Source organism: Typha latifolia, chromosome 3, assembly GCF_019914945.1.
Source record: "Typha latifolia isolate L0001 chromosome 3, TyphaL0001v2, whole genome shotgun sequence".
NCBI lineage: Eukaryota > Viridiplantae > Streptophyta > Magnoliopsida > Poales > Typhaceae > Typha > Typha latifolia.
In genome coordinates, this window is record NC_133088.1 from 2,738,930 (window position 1) to 2,760,223 (window position 21,294).

The 21,294-nt window shown below is 35.2% G+C and overlaps 2 protein-coding genes across 5 annotated transcripts; both read right to left on the reverse strand.

Annotated features, from left to right (window-relative positions):
- Window positions 1-40: 40 nt before the first annotated feature.
- Window positions 41-9,032, reverse strand: LOC140783547 (serine/threonine-protein kinase Nek2-like). Of its 3 annotated transcripts, none has more exons than XM_073130457.1 (16): window positions 8,698-9,032; window positions 8,217-8,332; window positions 8,017-8,083; window positions 7,548-7,613; window positions 7,061-7,107; window positions 6,926-6,971; window positions 6,752-6,832; window positions 6,610-6,652; window positions 6,465-6,514; window positions 6,310-6,391; window positions 6,102-6,151; window positions 2,251-2,324; window positions 2,106-2,157; window positions 1,568-1,993; window positions 567-1,190; window positions 41-239 (listed from the first exon to the last, which is right to left on the reverse strand). In XM_073130457.1, the coding sequence occupies exons 2-15, from the start codon at window positions 8,300-8,302 to the stop codon at window positions 612-614; spliced, it is 1,749 nt and encodes a 582-aa protein (XP_072986558.1). In that variant the 5' UTR covers window positions 8,303-8,332; window positions 8,698-9,032; the 3' UTR covers window positions 41-239; window positions 567-611. The 3 variants fall into 3 exon arrangements, with proteins under 3 accessions (XP_072986558.1, XP_072986559.1, XP_072986557.1); XM_073130458.1 differs by having other exon boundaries at window positions 41-391; XM_073130456.1 differs by having other exon boundaries at window positions 41-1,190.
- A 3,766-nt stretch (window positions 9,033-12,798) lies between these two features.
- Window positions 12,799-17,972, reverse strand: LOC140784686 (uncharacterized). 2 transcript variants are annotated; one of them, XR_012108303.1, is made up of 9 exons: window positions 17,666-17,972; window positions 16,333-16,426; window positions 16,098-16,148; window positions 15,541-15,714; window positions 14,574-14,753; window positions 14,247-14,366; window positions 13,754-13,887; window positions 13,074-13,262; window positions 12,799-12,954 (listed from the first exon to the last, which is right to left on the reverse strand). XR_012108303.1 is itself a non-coding variant. In XM_073132210.1 (8 exons), exons 1-8 carry the CDS (start codon window positions 17,797-17,799, stop codon window positions 13,184-13,186), a joined length of 966 nt encoding a protein of 321 aa, XP_072988311.1. In that variant the 5' UTR covers window positions 17,800-17,972; the 3' UTR covers window positions 12,799-13,183. The 2 variants fall into 2 exon arrangements, 1 of the variants encoding a protein (XP_072988311.1); XM_073132210.1 differs by having other exon boundaries at window positions 12,799-13,262.
- Between the last annotated feature and the right edge of the window lie 3,322 nt (window positions 17,973-21,294).

The window sequence follows — 21,294 nt, forward strand, 5'->3', positions numbered from 1 at the left end:
AGTTAAAGATAATATAAAGATTTGCAAGAAGACTTCGTACTTAAAAAACTTTTTCTAGTTGAATTTTTCATGAATTTCTTTGTCGCCACTTTATCTGAAGAGGATTATACATGGAATTTCTTACCATGCTCATACAATTTATGCAACCAATCTTACTTTCTGTACCAGCAGTTACACTCCTTGGTTCCAGTGTTAAATCATAACATTGTGTCTATATCTGCAACTCTTGCTTCTTTTTCCTGGTATGACAACAATACAGATGAGAAAGTATAACTGGATAGCAAAAGGTAGGAATTTACCACAACCCGTGAAAATCTTATAAGCATCATTTAGTAATTCCTAAAAAGAATCATTTAGTAATTCCGTTGCAGTACTGAGATTCTTCTGGGACCTGCACTTGCAATTAACTAGTACTGAGCCCTGGCTCAAATTATAAGCAGAGATTTATGCACAAGGAAACTAAGTATCAGCTATAGATTCCAAATATGGCCTCTAAATAATTGCAACATATTAACCCTCCAGCTATTGCACATTGCAAAACTGATGAAATTAGACGCTGGGGGTACCTGTCTCTGCAGTCCTCAGCAGCACCTTTAGTTCCAAATCCTGTGTTATATTGTTGTTTCTTTGAAGCTCTTTGTTAACCATATGGCTGTCTCCCTTGGGGAGGCCTTCCCTGGTCCAAATGGCTTTAGTAATATCCCCAACTCTTCAAAACGCTCCTGTTGTAGTAATTGTGCACTGAATTCCAACAGTCCTTCCAAAGCCTCTGCACGCTGCTGGTATGACGAGGTGTCAAACCTGCGCTGCCTGGATTCTGATGATCCCCTGCTTGAAGCATCTAAAGCCGTAGGATTGCGGTCCGATGAGTCACTCCCATTGTCTCCTGTTCGGAAAGTTTGGATTGTACATTTGTCCTTGGTGATGGAGCGATCAACAAAGTGCGGCGTGGCAGAGGAACCATGAGATAAAGAGAGCTTGCGAATGGAGAACAAGGGGTCTTCTGATGAAGCTAATGGGAATTCAGCAATCCGATCAATGCGAGGCGTATTAACAGAAACATCAGGGGAGAACATCCCGTGGATTGCACCAAGATTGTGCCTGTGAGGCGCCGCAAATTTTGACAAAGGTAGAGATGCTCTTCTAGTGGATCGAGCAGTTCTATCAACTGGAGTCTGTGATGGTTGAAGCTGGAATCGAGACAACATAATGTTGAGAATGCAAGATGGTAGGGTAAGAGTATGCGGTTCAAGAACTTTCAGCGGGCAAAAAGATAAGTAAATCATATCAGCATAACAGCAAATATAAAAGAACAATCCTTAAAGAAGACATATTAAAACTGTAACATGAGAAAAGGAGCCACATTTAATTATGTGCCTTTCAGTGAGGTCAGTGTTGAGAGTAAAACGTAAGAAAAGGAATATGTAACGAGTACCATACAGACTTGTGGAAAGGTAATTGCCGCATTAAACATAAAATTTAGTAGTTCGGTACAATTTCATGTATACTATTGATAAATCTATCTGTACTTTCATAACAATATTAACATAGTTATTTGTGATCATACCTCATCATGATTAGATCTTCTATGAAATGTTTTTGAAGGCACGGGACGTTTACTAGGAGTCTTTGGGTTTTTCGAACGCTTGTCAGGGACTCCTTTTTTAACACCAATCTCTCCAACTTCATTGCTACCAATAGATAATTCCCTTACTGTTTGATGTAGAAAATTTGTATCTTTTATACTTCGAGTAGAACTTATGGAATACTGCTCGGCACATGGTTGTATAAATTTCACATTCTTCTCGTTCCCAAAAGAACTTCTTTTCTCCTCTTCCTTGCATATTGAATCTTGTTCATTGGGAAATTTAATCTTCTTAAAATGGTTGCTTGCAGCGTGTAGAACAGGAAGCATAGAGTGACTCGGACTAGACTTCAATTGAACTTCAAGCACATAAGGCTGAAGATGTGGATGCCTGAGCAGTTCTGCAGCCTAATTAGAAGGGAAAAGTACATCAAAATTGTTGTAATAGAAAGGATAGATATCTGAATGCATGCACAACCAATACTGACAAAAGAAATATAGCACCAGGATGAGTACATACACTTGGTCTGTGTTCAGGGCTCTTGCGCAGCATGCTTTTAATGAGTCCCCTACTGTGGAACACAATGAAGTTGTCACAGAGATTGTAACCCCATAAAGAAGAAATGGAAAACATGTTAGTAGAATGTAATTAGGAAAGGGCTTACAATGCACCAGAGTATGAACTTGGTAGAGGAGCCACTATAGACTTGTTAATTTTGTTTATCAAAGTTTGCATGTCCTGACAAAGAAGCAAAAATGCCAACAAAATGTAAGTTGAGGATACAAAATAACAAGGCTTGAACAACCATTCCACATCTGAGCCCGTTGATCAATCCCACATAAAACTTTAAAAAATTTTAAAAAAAAAACATCATTCTCAGAGTAGAACACCAATAATGTTACAAGATAAACCCAAGGGTTGTAAATGATCTTAAAGAAATTACAGGATTAGGAGAATTAGTGCACTTTGTACAAACTAAAGATCATTTTCATTCTTACAAGAAAAAGAGAGAACATTTTCATAATTATCAGAAAACAAGTAAGAGCATTAAGAAAGCTCCTAACAACCTGTCCTTAGAATTAGATAAAAAGCTTGAAGAATGTCTGCTCCGTCAAATCAATAGAAGCCTGACACATCAATAGATTCAAAACATCATATATGAGAAGGAAACATGAATGTCAAATGTGAAGTTTCTATCTAAAATCAACTCTCAGAAACATGAGGAAACATGGATCTCAAATGCAGAAAAAGGTGTACATCTCAAATGTGAACTTTCTATCTAAAATCAATTGTCCAAAACAAGATAAGACAATTTAGCATGCGAAGGTTGGAAGTATCAGTTGTGGTCACAGTTCCGACAGAGCTCGTTGAGTAATGGTCTCAGTTGGAAGCTTTGTTTTTTTTTTATAGGCAAACTGAAACATTTCGATCGGTTTCATTCAATTTCAGTTTGAACTTCCTTGTATCAATTTCGGACTTCTTTTACTAAATAGTCGTCTTTATCTTATTTTTTGCCCGATCTGACAGCCTGAGCTTTTTCTTTTTATTTTATTATTATTGGGTTGGGCGAGTCCTGAGCTTGATTTTTCCACCGGTAGAGTCCGTGCCCTTTGTGGGCATTTTCTTTCCTTTTTTTTCTCTCTCCTTATTGTTATTTTTATTATTATTATTTGTCCCTCTTTCACTACCCCTTAAATATAGAAATGGGTGCCAACCTAGTGATTCTATTGTAGAGCACCCTAAGACCAGTGCTCACTCCGGAGCCGGCCGTGATTAAAGTGGGATTGTTTTTTGCTAGGAACTTAAGTGAATCCAGGCAAGTGATCTATTAATCCTTGTATTTATCGCTTGACATGATGGGTGATAACAAGCATTTATGACATGCTAATTTGTTTATCATAGTGAAATACATTTGATTAACATGCTGCATAACATAACTTATATTAATTTAATTGTGATGTGCATTCATCTACATGCTTAGATATGGTTACCCTTCTTAGCATTACTTTATGCTAGTCATATTTACCTTATCCTGCCATTAGCACACTAGCACAACCATAAAGAAAATGATCTCTTCGCCTCGACAGTACCCGACACCTCCCAAGCCAGGGTTAGGGGCGGAGGATATTTATATTATTACATGGCACACGCTTGAGGTCTTAGTCTATGAATCCTATACAATCAGACAATCATCTCATCGAGCGATAATCAATTTTAGTCGATAGGAGAGAGTTAAACCCTTCAGAATGTTTAAGCTAAGGAGTAAGGGGTAGGATGATGCAGACCTAGCGGTACCCGATGACGCAAAGTAAGAGCGTATGTGAGCGATGACTCATGAGTTTCCGCACAATGGTGCGATGATGTGGAATCACGAGCTCAGATGATCGTATCAATATGCGATGCTGACTTATATGATGGGCTTACGACTGAAATTCCTAATCTGCAGAGGCAAACAATCGATTATATTGTTCGTCGAGTGATGGGCAGACGATTTTACCGCTAGGGTCTACCCTCACTTGGGGGCCGCTGAGATTGTTAAGCATAAGTTGGTGGCCAAAGGCCTATGAAAGACGTGTTATGTATAAATGATGGATAGAATAATTATAGTCTTATCGAACCATGCAAGCCAATTACATGACATGTATGTTTTAGTTTACGTAATGATCAGTTGCATAGTTGTACATGCATTTTTCCGCACTGGGTGTATAATTATCTATGATGCTTAATTAGTAATAGTGTTATTTGCTTATCTTTAGGTTCATTCCATGGTGATACTTGATGCAGATTGATTAACACTTTGGCGGATGCTTGACAGCAATTTATCTTGTAGGACGATAGGTCATTTTCTTTCATGTTTTTTGTACTTTTGTTTAAGGGGTTATATTGTCCCCTTATTATATCTTACATATACTCTTGTAAGGGTTTTCACCATTTTTATTGTATTTGGATGGATTTATTGTGGCATGTAGGCCACATTTTTTACTTCCGTTTAATTTTTGGTCTCTTTGTTCTCAAAAGCGTATTGTTGAGCACCTAAACTCCCACGTGATGCTCACAGGGAGGGGTAAAGCCTTGTGAGAGTCACATGGTGGAGTTGAGTTGTTACAGAGGTTGATTGAGTTACGTATAAGTTGGATTTCAAGTCAAATCTAACTTAGAATTTTAAACATACATTACAAATTTTGTTACTAGGGTTATTTCGATTAAGGGGTGCAAAATGTGAAAAGTTTTGAAGACGTTTGGGTTTAGAACAAAATTCCAAACCATAATACCATACTATTATTTTGACTAACCACCATTAACTCTGATGTACAAAAACTTAGAGAATTTCTCACCTTGACTCACACTAACCAAACATTTTTCACCTCATGTCCCACCTCTCCACTAAATCAAAACCTCTTCCTAAATTAATTACCCTTAGAGTAGTTTAGGTATTTTAAATTTTACTTAGCACCATACAATTATTTTGACTAACTACCATTAACTCTGAGGTATAGTTTATGTAATTTACTTGATTAAATTCCTAAAGTACTCTTAGAAAAATTCTAACCTTGACCACACTACCCAAACCTTTTTTACATCATGTCTCACCCTAGCTCACTCCATCAAATCAAAACTTCTTTCTAAATTTAATCACCATACCTACCTCACCCACCAAAGAATAATTTAGGTATTCTAGAACTCACCTTTAATATTCTAACGAAATATTCTTTAGTTGATACCCTTCTACTTGAAAATAGTTGGGTTTAATTAACTCAAGGTGTCATTTGAGAATTATATGAAAAAATGAGAGTTCCGGTTACCAAAGACAAATGTTAATAAAAAAATAAAGCAAATATATGGTGATATTAAAAAAAAATCCTATATACTAATTAAACAAGGCAGGCAATTTTAAGCTCAAGCATACTTGAAACTTCCATGTAAGTTAAGGTTTCACCTCTCAAAGGTACAAGCAGAAATAAACAACTCAAATCTTATATATCCTCACTAAATTCGATGTTACCTCATGCATTTTGGCAGTCACCCATAGCATTTAACTATTGATAGGTCATTATTTAACCAAAATAAGACACAAAAAGGTAGTCTAGACTCTAGAGTATCAGACTTGTACACCAAATTTTGTGGAATTTAAGTATTCTAGGTTACTCTAGATTCTGTAGGCTTTTTAGTTTATAGAACCCTTTAAATTTTTAACTCACAAAAGGTGTTGAGATTTGAAACCATCTAAAATTGTCCAGTACTGCTTAATTGGAAAGGAAAACCCTAGAAAAAGTGCAAAACCAAAAGGCCAAGAATATCGAAAGCATTGTGTCTGCCAAAACCACAAAACCTAACCAAGTTCATAGAAGGTTTCTATTAAAGTACTACAAATCAGTTTAGCTGAAGTATTTGATTTTTCATTGAACCTAAAAACCTTGCAAAAAATATTAGCGATACTAAATCTTGCACAACTTGGGAAGTGACACTAATAGACACCAATTTCATCAACTGAGCACAAATTTTGCGACAACTTACAAAAGCTTTGAATGTCGGTTTTAGAGACGCCATTTCATATATGCAGCATCCTGGACAACAGACAATGAAGCAAAGAAAAAAAAAACATCTGAGAAATCTAAGAAATACTGGATACTTCTTGCATATTTCTAGTATGATTTACCTAGAGACCAAATATCTGACTCAGAATTTACATAGAGACCAACCAAATATCTGACTTGGAACTTACCTAGAGACCAAATGTCTGACTTGGAACCATAAGGTATATCAGCAAGGAGTTCTGGGCACATATAGCTGGGAGTTCCCACAACCTGTGTGAGGAACAAACCATAAGAAGAATGGCAACCAGATGAAATTCTCGGAGAAGTTTAACTGAGAACTCACAGAGGAGGCCAAATCATCCGAAGTCAAGATTTTAGCTAGTCCGAAGTCACCTGCATACCAAATTTCAGCAACCAAGACTGTTGAACTCACTATAACAGATGCAAGTAGATTGTTACTGTTGGTGTACCAGTGAAAGAAGACTTACCAAGCCGTATGTTCTGATCTTTTGTGAGAAAAATGTTAGAACACTGAAATAAATATTTGAGGGCTTTCAGTAAATGAATTTAATAGCTTTACAAGGGAAACCCTTATTGAATATCTCCTTTACTGGCAGAACAGTAACTAACCTTTACATCACGATGAATAATATGATTCATATGCAAGTAATCAAGTGCCATAAGAAGCTGTACAAGCCATTTGCAAAGCTTCTGCAAACAGATAGAAAAGAGCTTCATACATGCAAATTGGATGCCAAATAAAATGCAGGATAATTGGTTGCGGAAAATGTTATTGAAATTAACCTCCTCAGAAAAAAGAGTTCCACAGGCCTTCTTTATGGCTTCTGCCCTATAGAGAAGAAGAGTGATAGATTTGAATTAGACTCCCCTTTCTCGTAAAGAATCTATAAATATATTTCACCTCAAAAAGCTACGTACATGTCTCCTCCTTCACAATAACCTATTATAATGCACACATAGCAACCCTGAAAGCAATAACATAACAGTTTTTAGGATGATATGCCTTGTACCATAATATGTGAAAAAGGAGATATTAAGAAATTGGCAGTAAAAAGTCTCCAGCGATAGACAAATTCTTAGCAGAATATCTGAATACAAGAAAAGTGTAGATAGATGCAGGACGCCCTACATGTGCTTGACTAGGGATACCCTAATTAATGGTAAGTTAATCAGATCAAAAACTGCATACATCACTCCAACATAACTCGTGGTTGATGCATGATAATAGACATGTGCTCAAGCATGAAAAGGATTCATCGAGGATCCAAGGAGTGCTAGATTATTTCAAAAGGGTGTGCATATTGTTTCACAGACCATATAAGAACTCACCAGTGACATGGAGAGAACCAGAAAGCAGGGAAAAAGCAAAAAATGACCCTATTAGAAGAAAGGCATAAAAGCTAACCTTCTCGACCCAGGAATCTTTGTACTCCACAATAAATGGGTTATCCACTTTAGATATAAGCTCCATCTACAGAAGAAAATATTATGCGTTAAACAGAATATGTACACAAGTGTATCTTATTAGCATCTAGTCACACAAGTAAATTATGCCATCTACTGATCTACATCATCTAAGCATTTTGATTTCCAAAAGGAAAATGGGCAAACAAAATGTTGACCAATCTAATAATGATACAAATTTGCTGTACAAGAAAGAACAGTAATTATGTCCTAAAGGCATAACAAGTATGACAAACACAAAGATCTCGTAGGCTCTTAGCCAATTTTTCAATTCCCAATCTGCATTGCTATTCAATATATCACTCATACATCAACCTTTTTTTTTAAATCTGATTCTATGTGTAAACTTTGAGGAGAATATAATCACAAGAACCAAAAGATAAACAAGATATCGAATAACTCATGCTTACTTCGAGGTGGGCAGACCTGCGGCATCTCTCTGTTTGGCGTGCAAGACGTATTTTCTTCAGCACATACCTGCAACAGTAAATGGACCAACCTCAGAAAGCTTGAAATATTCAATGGCCATGGATTATGAGTTAGGGAGGTGGCAGAATATAATGAAATATTAAAATTCAAAATGTATAGTTGGGGTAATAGGCTCCCTCACCTCTTCTTCTCAACCTTATGCCTCACCAGAAGAGCAGAACCAAATGCTCCTTTCCCAATCTGCTCCAAAACCTCATACTGATCCATTTCTTGGATCACTACTTAAAACCCTGCCACCTTCAAGATATTTGAAAGAAAAAACATAAAAGATTGGTACATTATTTTCACACGCACAAAAAAAAAGCATGAAAAAAAGATGGCATTATGTTCTTCTTTGAGTAAAAAAGTTAAAAGAAAAAATTTACCAAAGAAACACGTTAATATTTATAGATCTTTTCCTCCCCAAAGGAAAAAAAGAAGAAGAAGCTTAAGCGTATAAGGAATATATAATGCCGCTCGATCTTAAGCTATAAACCCAAACGCAAACTCGAATCGGAGCCTCATCCAAGTAAGAATCTGAGCTAAAACCGATGAGAGATTTCTTACCCAACCCCAAACGACGAGTTGAATTGGTTCCAATTAAACGAAATCCTGAGACTTACCCTTCTTGAGGTCTAACTTGAGATCTCATCCCAAAGACGACGACGCCACCATCATTGGGATGGAACAATGGATGAATTCTTGAAGGAGAAGACGAGACAAGAAGGGGAGAGAGAGAGAGAGAGAGAGAGAGAGAGAGAGAGAGAGAGAGAGGCGGCAAAAGGGGCTAAAAAGTAGGAGATGATTGTAGATTTCAAAGTTTAAAAATTATAAACCAAACAGTCCACCACTTTATGCGAGTGGCAGACGAAGAAAGAAGAGAAAGAGAAGAAGAGAGAGAAAAAGGAGGAGAGAGAGGGAGAGAGGAAGTCCGGGGGAGAGGGGAGGAGACAACTGAGGGAAGTGGGGAAGTGGGAAGCGGGGTTAATAGGAAATTTCTATTTAACACCCTGCGGTTTCACTTATTCTTCATATCCACTCCTAATCCTCCGCTTTGCTTTTTAAGTAACTCCCTACAGTCTAGTGAAAGTTTTTTCTTTAAAAAATAAATAGACAAACGAAAGTTAGTTCACAAGCTTGATTAACCTAACCAGATGTTAATAAATCAATGTCAAATAATAAATATTGTCCGATTACCCTATGCTATAGGCTAATCTCATTTTCTTCTTCTTAACATTATAATAAAAGATAGGGTAGTTGAATGTTGACTATTTATTATATTGTATTTCTTATATTTTATTTTAGAATTGGATGAGTTTCTTTTAATATATTACGAGCTCTTAAATTAATTATAGACTACATAAAAGATATTAGCCTTCTTTAATATATGGTTTGAATAATTGAATTAATTAACATGTCTAAACCATACATAATGAGCTCCGGTGAAAATTTAATAAATATTAATTTTATTGAGCGGAATTAAATTCATTTGTGAAAAGTAGGACGTGGCATTTGGATATTAAATTAAAAATTAATATTAGTATTTTTTTATACAAATAATAGGTAAGACATTATAAAGTCATTATATAGCTCCGTGGTCGAGTCTTACTTACTTATGATAGTGGTTGTATGAGTTTAATTACTCATTTAATAAAATTTTTATATCTTCATGGTTCGGACATATTTTTTGAAATGGATGAACCAACTGTCTAACTCAAGAACAGAGAAGAGTCATCCAAGTAAAACGAAAAAAAAAAAAGTAGGGTGTAAAAGTTAATATAGGGTATGAGATGCAAATTTTACAAGAAAATAGTAGGTAATACGAGGGGTTATTTGGGAATACGAAATACTTGCCAGAGTTCTACGTACACTAAACGGAGCTCTCACTGATCTCTGCGATGCTCCGTGTGAAGTCGTACGTGCTTCTTCTCCGACAACTTGGACTGTTTCCGGGATTCCTTCTTGGAAATTTCTAGCTATGTGCTCATTAGTGTTTACTTATATTAAAATAATAGTAAGATTATACGATGGCAGACACGTCGCTTCTCCTTTGCGTGCTTCTATATGTGTGGGGTTGCAATATTTGATGTTATCGATGTAATAATTGAATATTTTTTATTGGCATCCTCCCATGGGGTAGTTTCGCGTTATCTACTATTATTTTTATGGCTTGTTTAGTTGGATGTATTGATATATATATATATATATATTATAATTTTATTAAAATATTTATAAAAAAATATTTGTGGGGGGAAGCTTTATGACCCGTACGATGGCTCCCACCTTCTTCTTTTTTTCTTCACTTCAATCCTGCTGTGATCCATCTATCATTTGATTGACACTTTTTGTAGTAAATTAATGCATGGATGTCTCTCGATCATCATAATTGTGATTGCTTACAAGTAAATGTTGGACCCCAGCCAAGAAATTAAGGAGGCTATCTCTATCTTTTATGGCCGACTGATCGATCGATCGATCTGCCGACGTACGAGATGGACACTGCCCGGCCCTGTCTCTCACTTTGATTAAAGTGGTCCTCTCTATGCTTGAGACCTACCTAGCATTCTCTCTTTCTGTTTGTCCAACAGAAGTTATATATATATATATATATAGAGAGAGAGAGAGAGAGAGAGAGAGAGAGAGAGGTGTACAAAGGTTGTTTGGTTGCATCATACATGCATGCATGTTAATGTATAAAGTTAGGTGGATTCGATCTAGTTGTGAGTGTGACTGGAGCTGTGACATGCGTATGTAGCTGTCTGCTGTTGCACTTTAGAAAGTCATCTGTGGCACCTTTGATAGATATCAACGTCTGGCCATCATGGTGATGTTGTAATATTGCACCATAATACGTACTAATAAAAATTAAAAAGGAATTATTAAATAATAATTAAAAGCGACTATATCATTATCTACTAATATTTTTCCCATCATAAATGAAATAGTATTAAATACCCAAAAAAAAATGTAAAAATTTTGTATTAGTCATGTCTGCAAAGCTTGGGAAAGGAAATCTTATATTTCTATAAACTATAGCATCTATTAATTATAAATAGCTGACATCGTGAATAGCTTGCATGATAGGGAAAAAAAATCCAACTACCTGAGGCATGCGGACTTAATGATGTCGCCGTGGATATGTAACAGAGGCAAGCAAAGTTTTGCAAATAGCACCCTCATATCCGAAATATTTTCTTCAAACAAGACGTATTCAGATGCTGTGCTTGTCATATGTACCAGAAGTTGGCTGGGCGTCGGCATCATACGTCCGCGTTGCATGATTTTGCTTCATACGGAAGCCGTTCGATCTTGATCGGACGTCCACAAATTGCAGGTGGCCAGTCGATGCTGTAGAATGTAACGTAGCTGTTTCTTTAATATCGCAGGGATACGTAATTCACGTCATCTTAATCACTGCCGTCTCGTTCCAGATTATAACCTTCAACTCTTGGTGTCGGCAGGATTCCAAGAAAAGTATCTCATCAAAATTAACCTACCGATATTATATATTACTAGGAGTTTTCCTACAATTTGCAAGGAATCATTTGTCAATATATGTATATAATCCTCCTGGCCCAGATTTAAATCCGAATCTTAGCTTAAAAACCAACAATTTGCCAAGTTTATAGTGCACCAGACCCAGATCTAAAGAGAATACTAACATGTCATATATATATATATATATATATAGAGAGAGAGAGAGAGAGAGAGAGAGAGAGAGAGAGAGAGAGAGAGAGAGAGAGAGAGAGAGAGAGAGAGAGAATCTGAACATTAGAATCACAGCCAATTATATAGGGGATGACAGAGTAAAGCTGTATATTTTTAAGTGATAGTTGCAAGGGCCTGCAATTGTCAAAGGATTTGTTTACCATAGAAAAGGGCAATCGGAACTATCCCGCGAGCCTCCGGAATGCACATTGAAGATGTACATCTTCATCTTCATGTGTGAAGTTGTATTCCTCACTTGACGATTAAAAAATTTCTTATTACAACATGGATTAGATGCTCAAGTACTTGACAAGAAGGCTTTAATTTAATTTTACCCAATGTCTATTTCTATTTTTCAGTACTAGGAGAACATATACATATAATATAGGACCCCAAAAAACAATGAACCTTTATCCGAAGAGTGTTCAGAAGTCAATAACTGCAGATATATTGAGACAATCAAGAAAAGGAGAATAAAAAAGTCATTAGCAGGTCATATTCTTAACAAACTTTTTTCTAACACCTCAATTTGCAGCCCACAGGCACCAAAATGGATGATATCTAACATAAGACAAACATCACAGTAAGCTCTTTAAAATGCAGGCAATCTGTAAGCATCGCCACTCTGGCTTTGACAATGACAAGCTCATTAACAACCATCACGATAACAATATGAAGTAATACCAGACTAAAAACCATGATCGTTGTTGCTATAGGATGAAGTCACAAGAGACAGCTATTGTGTTTCTATGAAATGGAAGATGATGATCACAGTTGAGGTATCCTCATGAGATACTTACCTGTGACCCTGTCCAACATCTTGTGAGAGATAATATTCTCATCTGAAAATGGAGATTGTCTGCTACTTATGACTATTACTGAAAAAACATAGTATCATTGCAAATGTTGCGCCTACCGATTTATTTGGTAATTCTTGAAAGATACACCATATCGAACACATTGAACAACATCACCACATGATAATTCGACATTCAAGCAAAAAAAACACATCGGTATTACGGTTAATAATGTAGCAAAATTGCCAAGGCTAATTTGCATCTCATTCAGAATTGTCTCCATAACAAAAGCCACTAAATCCAAAAAATAGTCCTGAAGCGACCTATAAATGGCACCGCAACCACTTACACTTTGAGCAACGGACTGAAGCTCATCTACATGCATGAAAAAGAAGCCAAAAAGATTATTTACCATGAAACACAGCCTCATGAAAGAAAAGTTACAATGATTGACACACAAAACTATTACACTATTGTTACAAAATCTGAAGTACCTTCCACAGTGGAGATACAGTATGTTCAGCCAATAATTCACAGCTATATGAAGAAGAAAAAGGAAGAAGGGGATTTCACTGTTCACTGTAAATAAAACAGGAGCAAAGGTTTATATCACATCAGAAGCAGGATCCTTAAATAGACGAGGGAGCACTTCATGTACGCTGATATCCAAAGGCTCGGGATTCCTGAAATAAGACAGTAAATATTAAACCAATTATTATTCTTGACAAAAAGCACTTGTCATAAAAGATTGAAGGTTATTCAACAAGAAATACACTGCACTACATTCAGGGTTGTTATATTTCCTGATGCTAGCAATGTAAGGCGGTCATATAGGATTATTTTCTTCTCAGATTCTTTTAACTTTTATGCATGACAGAAAATAACCCTATGTTGGGATAAGCATGTTCTAATAGGTGCTGAAAGAATATTTACTCTTGGTGTAGCGTTTATTCATTTTGGAAATATCACATAAAGATTTCTTCTCAGTTTTTTATTATTTTGACATGCACCAGATCTGAATAACTGAGGGGTGAGGTGCCAACGAGTCACACCATATTTCCATGTGCAAAGAGATTCCTAAACAACTTAATAGTCTGATCACAGGACCTCAAAGGTCAAAGGAAAAAAAAAAAAAGATTAGCTAACCTCACTAGATAAAGTGTAGAAGACTTACCTGCACAATGTCCGACCTTTCTCAGTTGAGCTAGGAACAAACCATAGTTTACGAAGAATAGATGATTCAAACTGCACAAAGAAACCATCACTCTGCCCAAGCTTCCATTTCCTTGACCCCTGCCCTTTCCAAACCTGCGTAAGTATTGAATTTATGATATTATTGAATTGAATTTTCCTAATTATCCACTGTTAAGTCAAATAACTGCCAAAAAATTTTCCAAAGTGATCTTAGATTCCTAAGTAAAAGTTTCTGCATAATGCATACCTATATTAGTAGAGTTATTCATAAAACTAATATCAAATAGTCCTTTCCTAACAATCCACTATCACTTCATATGATGCACAATGACATTACAAAAGTATCTGAGATTCCTGAAAGGTAGTTTCTGGCTTTCTACGTACATTACAACATCTACCACATAAAAGATAAGAAAATATAATCAATAATATGTAAAATTTGCCGGACTATAACTAAATAAACTATTGCACACCTGTGGGTAGGATATAATATTCTTGGGTGCTACCAAGCAAGCAGCACTGGAGAAAGACTCCTCAGCATATTGCCTCAAAAATGAGAAACAGTTGCTGTGCGTGTGAGGCGACTCGAAAGCCTAGCAAATTAAAGAGAAAAGTGTGACAATGAGATAGTTAAAGTGCGGGACATTATTTGAGAAAAAAAAAACATACACAAAATATGTACTTGCAACTCAACAAACTAACTAGCAACTTGAGTTGGATATTTTAGTAGCATAGAAATATAAGCCCCCCCCCCTTTTCTAAATCCACACTCGATAAGGGTAGCTTAAAACAAACAGTACCTTATCAATATTGACTACTGGAGCATATTTATCAGTCTCTGTCTTCTGCTTATCAAGAAGAAAATTGACCCTTGCATCTACCTTAGCCGTCTCATGCCAAACTTTTATAGCTGACTCCATTACATCAATGACAAAAGAGAAGATATCTTCAGATAGTTCCACAGATCCACATTTCTCAGACTGCATGCGAGAGCAAGAAGTATATTTAGCATGTAGTGACAATTTTATCTGTAACCTCCATCCTCTATTCACAATTTTAAACAAGAATAGGAGAAACAGAAAAACAGTTGAATTATTCAATTATTGACTTCTAGTACAATCTGTTTACAAAGGACAGACCTGAGAAATTAAATCCTGAAAGGAAAAAAAAAAAACAAAGATCATTATACTTACCAAAAATGAAACAAATTACTTCATGATTTTATTCATGATATATAGGAAAAGATGATAGTGTTGTTGGCTAATATGTTACAATTCATTTATGAAGGATATCATCTAATTGTCTGAAGGATTAATTCATAAAAGTGAAACAACTCATGGGTCCATTATACTTACCAAGAATGAGACACAGCTCAGAGTCAAATATCAGTCCGAAATTTAAGAAAAAATTTATATGTTTAGTGCAGTAAACAAATCTGTTTATATTCTACGGCATTTGGTTCAAAAGAATTAAGAGGTAAAAGAAAGAAATATTAGGAGATAGATGAAGGGCACAACAATCCAGAAGGCATAAAATAATAATGAGGTCAAGGACTTCATGTTCACGTAAATGCTGGTAGCTGTAGCATAGCATCAGTAGATAGGGCACAGCCATGATTGAATTTAATGACCTTATTTTGAAAACCATAATAAAATAATAAAAGATCAATAAACTAGGTGAAAGAAAAAGAAAAGCATAGCGTCCGTGTACTTTACCAGTCTGCTTGTAAATGATAGCAAACACAGTTTTTAGATGTCCTGTACTCACCAACTCAGTTTTCAAGGGTTCCAAATATTTTCCAATGGCAATGCTAGATCTCATACTTTCTACTGCAAGAGTTCGTTTCTTTTCCTTAGCTAATTGAGTGAGCCTCTTAATCTTTTTGGATACTTCCAGATTTTGTGGATTGTACTGCAGAGCTAATTGGAAAGCACCTATAGCCTGCATAGGGATGACAGATATATAGATGTTAATTCAAAATGGATTAGTAACTGGAAAGCAAAATAATGGAGGGGATTTCTTCTGTGGCATTGCCCTGTGGAACTACTCAGTCAACTTTTTCAGCTCAAGAATAATCTTGGCTTATGGGATGACACAATACATAATTTTCTAATGCTGAAGATTCATCATTGGTTTGATGTGCTACAACACACAAGAAAAAAAAAAAAGCTCATCCAGTCCAAATATCCACCAATTCTGAAGGTCTGTAAATCATGAAATCCATTTATGCAAGATGTCTGCCTGCAAATGTCTTCATAACCCCCCTTCCCTATATAAGAACTATACAAGATACGTAGATAGTAATAAAGTCTTTTTAGGCTTACTTCATCATAGCGCTCCATTGCCTCCAAAACACAACCTTTCCTGAAATAACCCTATATTGCATAAAATAGACAGTTGGTTAACCTACTGAATTTAAAGGAAAAGAAACCAAATAAGATGGCATGGGTAATTATGGTGTAAATTTGGAAGAAAAAAGGAGAGACTTAAGCAGAAGAAAAAACAAAACTTCTCCAGAAATATGGACATGCATCATGCATGTGTTACTATTTATTGTACCTTCTCCCACTGGGGATTAAGCTTGATTGTTGTCTCAGCATCAACAAGTGCTTTATTCAGCTTAACCAAATGAAGAAATGCAGCAGCTCGGTTACTGGCAAACAGTTAAAGACATCTATGAATCTCAACAATTGTGTAAGGAAGAATGTCTCATAACCACAATAATCAGATACATTTTGATAGTCAATACTCCTGCACTAGACAACTTATCCCATGGCTTAATGTTGACAATGATTAAAACATCTGCTTTCTTGTTGTCAACATTGTACAAAAAACTTCAAAGCCAGATGGTTTATGTGATATATGCTGATGTCTTAATTTCCAATTTTACTCATATCAATTAAAGCCTAACCATAATGGATCTTGCATTAGGAAGCGGTATCGTTGATGATATTGATATTTTATATATGAATGCCACAAACACAACCATGACTCGAAAGCTGCAAAGAATTCAACTATAGGGTAAATTAGAAAAATATTTTCTTTCATGATTGCAAGACTTTCCTATTAAAAAGTCAGATTACATGCTCTAGATGTTTCTAATTAGGATTTAGGAATATGATAATGCAGCTCTGAAGAGAATCACATAATCTATTTTCTCCTTCTATATTGTCATGTATTCCACCATCTACTCGTTTATTTTATTTTTTTTTATTTTTTTACTTTTTCCCATTTTCCTTTGACAGATTACTGCTTAAAACTTAAGATTCTGGATGCCACACATTAGGCCCTCATTAATGCGGAAAGATGTATACTGCCTAATCTCATTATTTGACACGTGATTATCAATTTATCAAGACTTGAACTCAAACTACTATTATGCAGTATGCATAATAGCAAACCTACCATCACAGTAAGAGTCCTTAATTTGGTTTCCAAGAGACAAATGGATAAAGGCAGCAGCAGGGGGCAATTGATCATGCTTCATAACTACAAGCAACCAGGCCACGACAACCGCCATTTATTAATATACTCCAGTACATTATTAAATAATTTAGTCCACTCGTATAAGATCAAGATATATTTATGTGTGTGATCAGTGCACATCGATAGTCAAAAATTGGAATCAGAACTCTTTTTTTCTGCTCACTACTATAAGAAAATTGCCACATTACTCTTTCCCAAATTCTCTGCTTAGACAAAAACATACAAGCGCCTGTTAAAAACTCGTGCACTCAGGCAGCATATCTACCACAACAAAAAAAATCGAATTTAAGCCCTTAAACACTCTTGCACTGAACGGTTATCAAATTCAAATTTATACTTTCTCACATTCTTGATCGAATCAACTAAGCTGAGCAGGAGATCAGGGACAGGGGCAAGAGAAGCAAACCTATAAAGGGTGGGGTTCTCGGGCTCCACCTTGATGGCGTGCGTGTAGATGGCGGCGGCTTTGAGGTAGTTCCCGGCCTTGAAGAACTCGTTGCCTTGGTCCTTTAGCGACGCGGCACCGCCGGCGTCGGCCATTGCTGTCTCCTTGCGGGACTAGGGGTGAGGGTTAGGGTTTCTATTTCTTGAGCAGCAGCCTAGTTGCGGAAATGGATGACGAGAAGAGAAACAAAAAAGGAGCCGGTGATTCGTTGGACCCGAGTTCACACCCGCGCACTCTCTTGGTCGAACCGAACCGTCCTGAGAATGGCAAACATGCGTATCCATCCCAATATAAATTTATACACTAATATCAGACCGATAGCAAAATTTAAAATTATATTTTAAATTAATAGATGTGAATAATTTTTTAAAAAAGTATTGAATCTTAATGATCGAATTTAGATATTTTACTTAGAGATAATTAACATAAAAATATTAAGAATTTTTTAAAAAATTATTGTATGTCAAATACATATAAAAATAGTAAAATTAATCTCTACAAATAATATATAACATATTATTAGTGATAATATTAATATTTATTATTTAAATAAGTAAATTATAAATTATAAATCATTCAAAAAATATGCAGGTAAATAGATATTCAAATCCAAAAATTATATCCGACCCGTATGTAAGAATCCGAAAATTATATTCGAATAGAAACTTTTTATCCAAATTCGATCGAGTAAAGTTAATCCGGCATATTTTCACTTTTCTTTATTTTTTATTACCATGATACTCACTTTAGAGCCAATTTTTATTAACTTCTCTTTATGGATTTGACTAAGTGAATATATGACAATAAAATACTATTTGAGCTAAATTAATTCCACCATTAAACCATCATTAATAATGTGTGGACTCCACTTAAAACTTAGCTCAAAATTAATAAAAAATTCATATCAAATACATGAAATTACCAACACTAAATACATGTTAACATTAACTAGGTTAGAGAAGCACCAAATTGATCAAAATACACAAAGTCTCTGAGGGGTTGAATTATATTTTGAAGTTCTAAACACAAAATCTATTCCCAATATATCTTGCTAGCAACGACAACACGTTGTGTGTCAAACGGCAAGGTTGACCCTTGTATAAAACGGACAACAATGAGCTCAAACTATGTATTTATAACTAACACTTCCATAAAAATCTATAAAATATTAACTTCAAAGTCAACTGGGTGAATTGAACCTATAACTTTTATTATAAGCTACGATGCAACCACTAAGTACTTCAGAAATTTTTTTAACTTTATAAAGAAAATCAAGTCCACTCTCAAGATAATAAGACATAAGATTTTGTTACAATTATCAATGTTATTAATTGCCAATAAACCATCATAAACCCTCACGGAGACTAATAAGCCAATAATGATCTCAAACTCCTCTCTTCTTCGTATGGAGCAAAAGATAAAAACATGTTTGAGTTTTACTCAACCCAAATAATGGGATACAAATCTTTTTTAGTATAATTATTAAACAGATTGTATTCATATTTACTCGAAATTAACATGTTAGAATAATATGGATTTACTCAATCCATTTGTAATCAAATTCATCTATTATAGGACTGACTTTTCTATTAAATTGAATGAATTGTTTTCAAATTTAATATTATAAGATATTTAAAAATGGATGTGCTCATTTTAATAAAAATATTAACGAACCCGACCCGATTGCGGCCCTCAGCTTAAAGCTACCAATACTACTTGGGTCTGCTAAAGAGAAGACAACTTATTAGTCCGTTTGTTTGGTACACCTAAAACAGCATAAGTCATCTATAGCTTTGTTCACCTTTCAATTGACTAACATTAACACAAATAATATCTACTGAGATTATGAATTTGCTCATATGAAAAGAAAGAAGAGACTTGACGATAATCCTAAACTATATATTTGGTTGAGAAACAAATTGAACTATAGTAAGGCAAAGTATTAAAAAGGCTCTCTAGAACTATAAGAATCTTGAAAGGTTGAAAGCTAGCTTTAAAAAGATGCTAGCCATGGTGGGAATACATGCTCACTAGGGTTGGAGTCCAGTGATTGAGAGGCTCTTTAGAACAAGAGAAAAATTAAAATAAAAAAAAAAAAAAAATATATATATATATATATATATATATATAAACCCTAGTAGAGTGCACTGCTAGTGCAGAGGATGAAAGATTTTTATTCTTTTATTGAAAATTTAGGTTTGAACTTGGGGGACAAAGGCAAATCCAAGTACTTCATCAAATTGCATACAATAGAATTATTCCATCAATTTTGTCATCAGGAGTAATCTCAACGTGGGAAAGCTAATCTTTTTCTAACTTTAGACCAGATCCTATCAAAGGTGAGGACCATTAACTACTCACAGTAGGTGAGGACTACCACAAATTTCTCTTTGCTTAATTTACCTATTCAAATAATTCATGAGATATATCCATATATTATACACAAACTATATTCAAAGTTATGATATAGTTGAAGAAGCCAACCACTGAACTAAATAAATTGCACTTCAACAGCTAAGAGATTCACCCAATACTTATGTTTATTAATTATCTCCAAATCCTTAATTATGCCTGATTAGTATTCCCAACCATAAGAGCATATACTATTAAGAGGTCAGCAGCACCAAAGACAATTGAAGCAATTCAAAAGCTTATGGCATTAAGTGGGGTTCACAAAAAAGAGGAAAGATTAGCTCAAAGGACTTTATCAATTGGATTTTTGGTGGGCAAGAGATTTCTTTGCTTACATTAATACCTCGGACTTAGCCTCCTCCATAGCTTAGAAATCAAGTTATACTATACCATCACAATTCATGTGAGCCATTAATAAAAAGGAAGATCCTACTGCCTCTGAGCAAGGATAGAGATTTATCACCAACTACTACATCATTCTCCATAACCACCGTCGCAAATAAAGGCGCATCGACAATTATATAAACGATCAAGATACAATTATTTTTGACTAACTCTAGTGGTTTTCAACAAGTTAAATCAAAACTGCAAAGCAAAATATTCTCGGTTTGATACCACTTGCATTGGCATAATTTAGGAGATTACCATTCATTGGATTAAGGAAAGAATGAAGCAATGTCATTGTTGCAACTTGATACAACCCTAACTAGTTCCATTACTTTAGATAGCTAACAACTATAAACTACAAGAAGGGTTAGCTAAACAAATTAAACCTAAAACACGCTAAAAGTTTGATCAGCAAAAGATTAAGCCTCACAAAATCTATAAAGAGATTGAGGATATCAATCAAAGCGTGGTTCAAAATTTGTTAGTCATTGTCCTTGTGTTTGTCATTGTTTGTTGTTGCCAGTCCCATCTATTTACATATCAACAGTATTCACTTTAGTCGTCTGTCTTCTTGATGTCTTCTAATCTTCTCAACGTTGATGGAAATTAATTACCTAGAGTGATCTCTTAATTAGAGTGGATAACATTCATATATGATCACTTCAGATGATCAGATGTCAATTCTCAAAGGGACTTAATTTTCTTTGTAACTTTTGGCATGTTATCTTGAGTTAGTGATGTTGATATTGGTAGATAATGATGTTGATTTACTATTTGTATGATTGAAACAA

Excerpts from the sequence above, each read along its gene's own strand:
- LOC140783547 (XM_073130457.1), bottom strand. The coding sequence starts at position 8,302 with ATGGATCAGTATGAGGTTTTGGAGCAGATTGGGAAAGGAGCATTTGGT. Across the intron at positions 6,972-7,060 it reads TATTGTGAAGGAGGAGACAT|GGCAGAAGCCATAAAGAAGG; the intron begins GTACGTAGCTTT and ends TCTTCTCTATAG. Across the intron at positions 6,515-6,609 it reads AGATCAGAACATACGGCTTG|GTGACTTCGGACTAGCTAAA; the intron begins GTAAGTCTTCTT and ends TTTGGTATGCAG.
- LOC140784686 (XM_073132210.1), bottom strand. The coding sequence starts at position 17,799 with ATGGCCGACGCCGGCGGTGCCGCGTCGCTAAAGGACCAAGGCAACGAG. Across the intron at positions 16,427-17,665 it reads GAGAACCCCACCCTTTATAG|TAACCGAGCTGCTGCATTTC; the intron begins GTTTGCTTCTCT and ends ACTGTTTGCCAG. Across the intron at positions 15,715-16,097 it reads CAATGGAGCGCTATGATGAA|GCTATAGGTGCTTTCCAATT; the intron begins GTAAGCCTAAAA and ends ATCCCTATGCAG.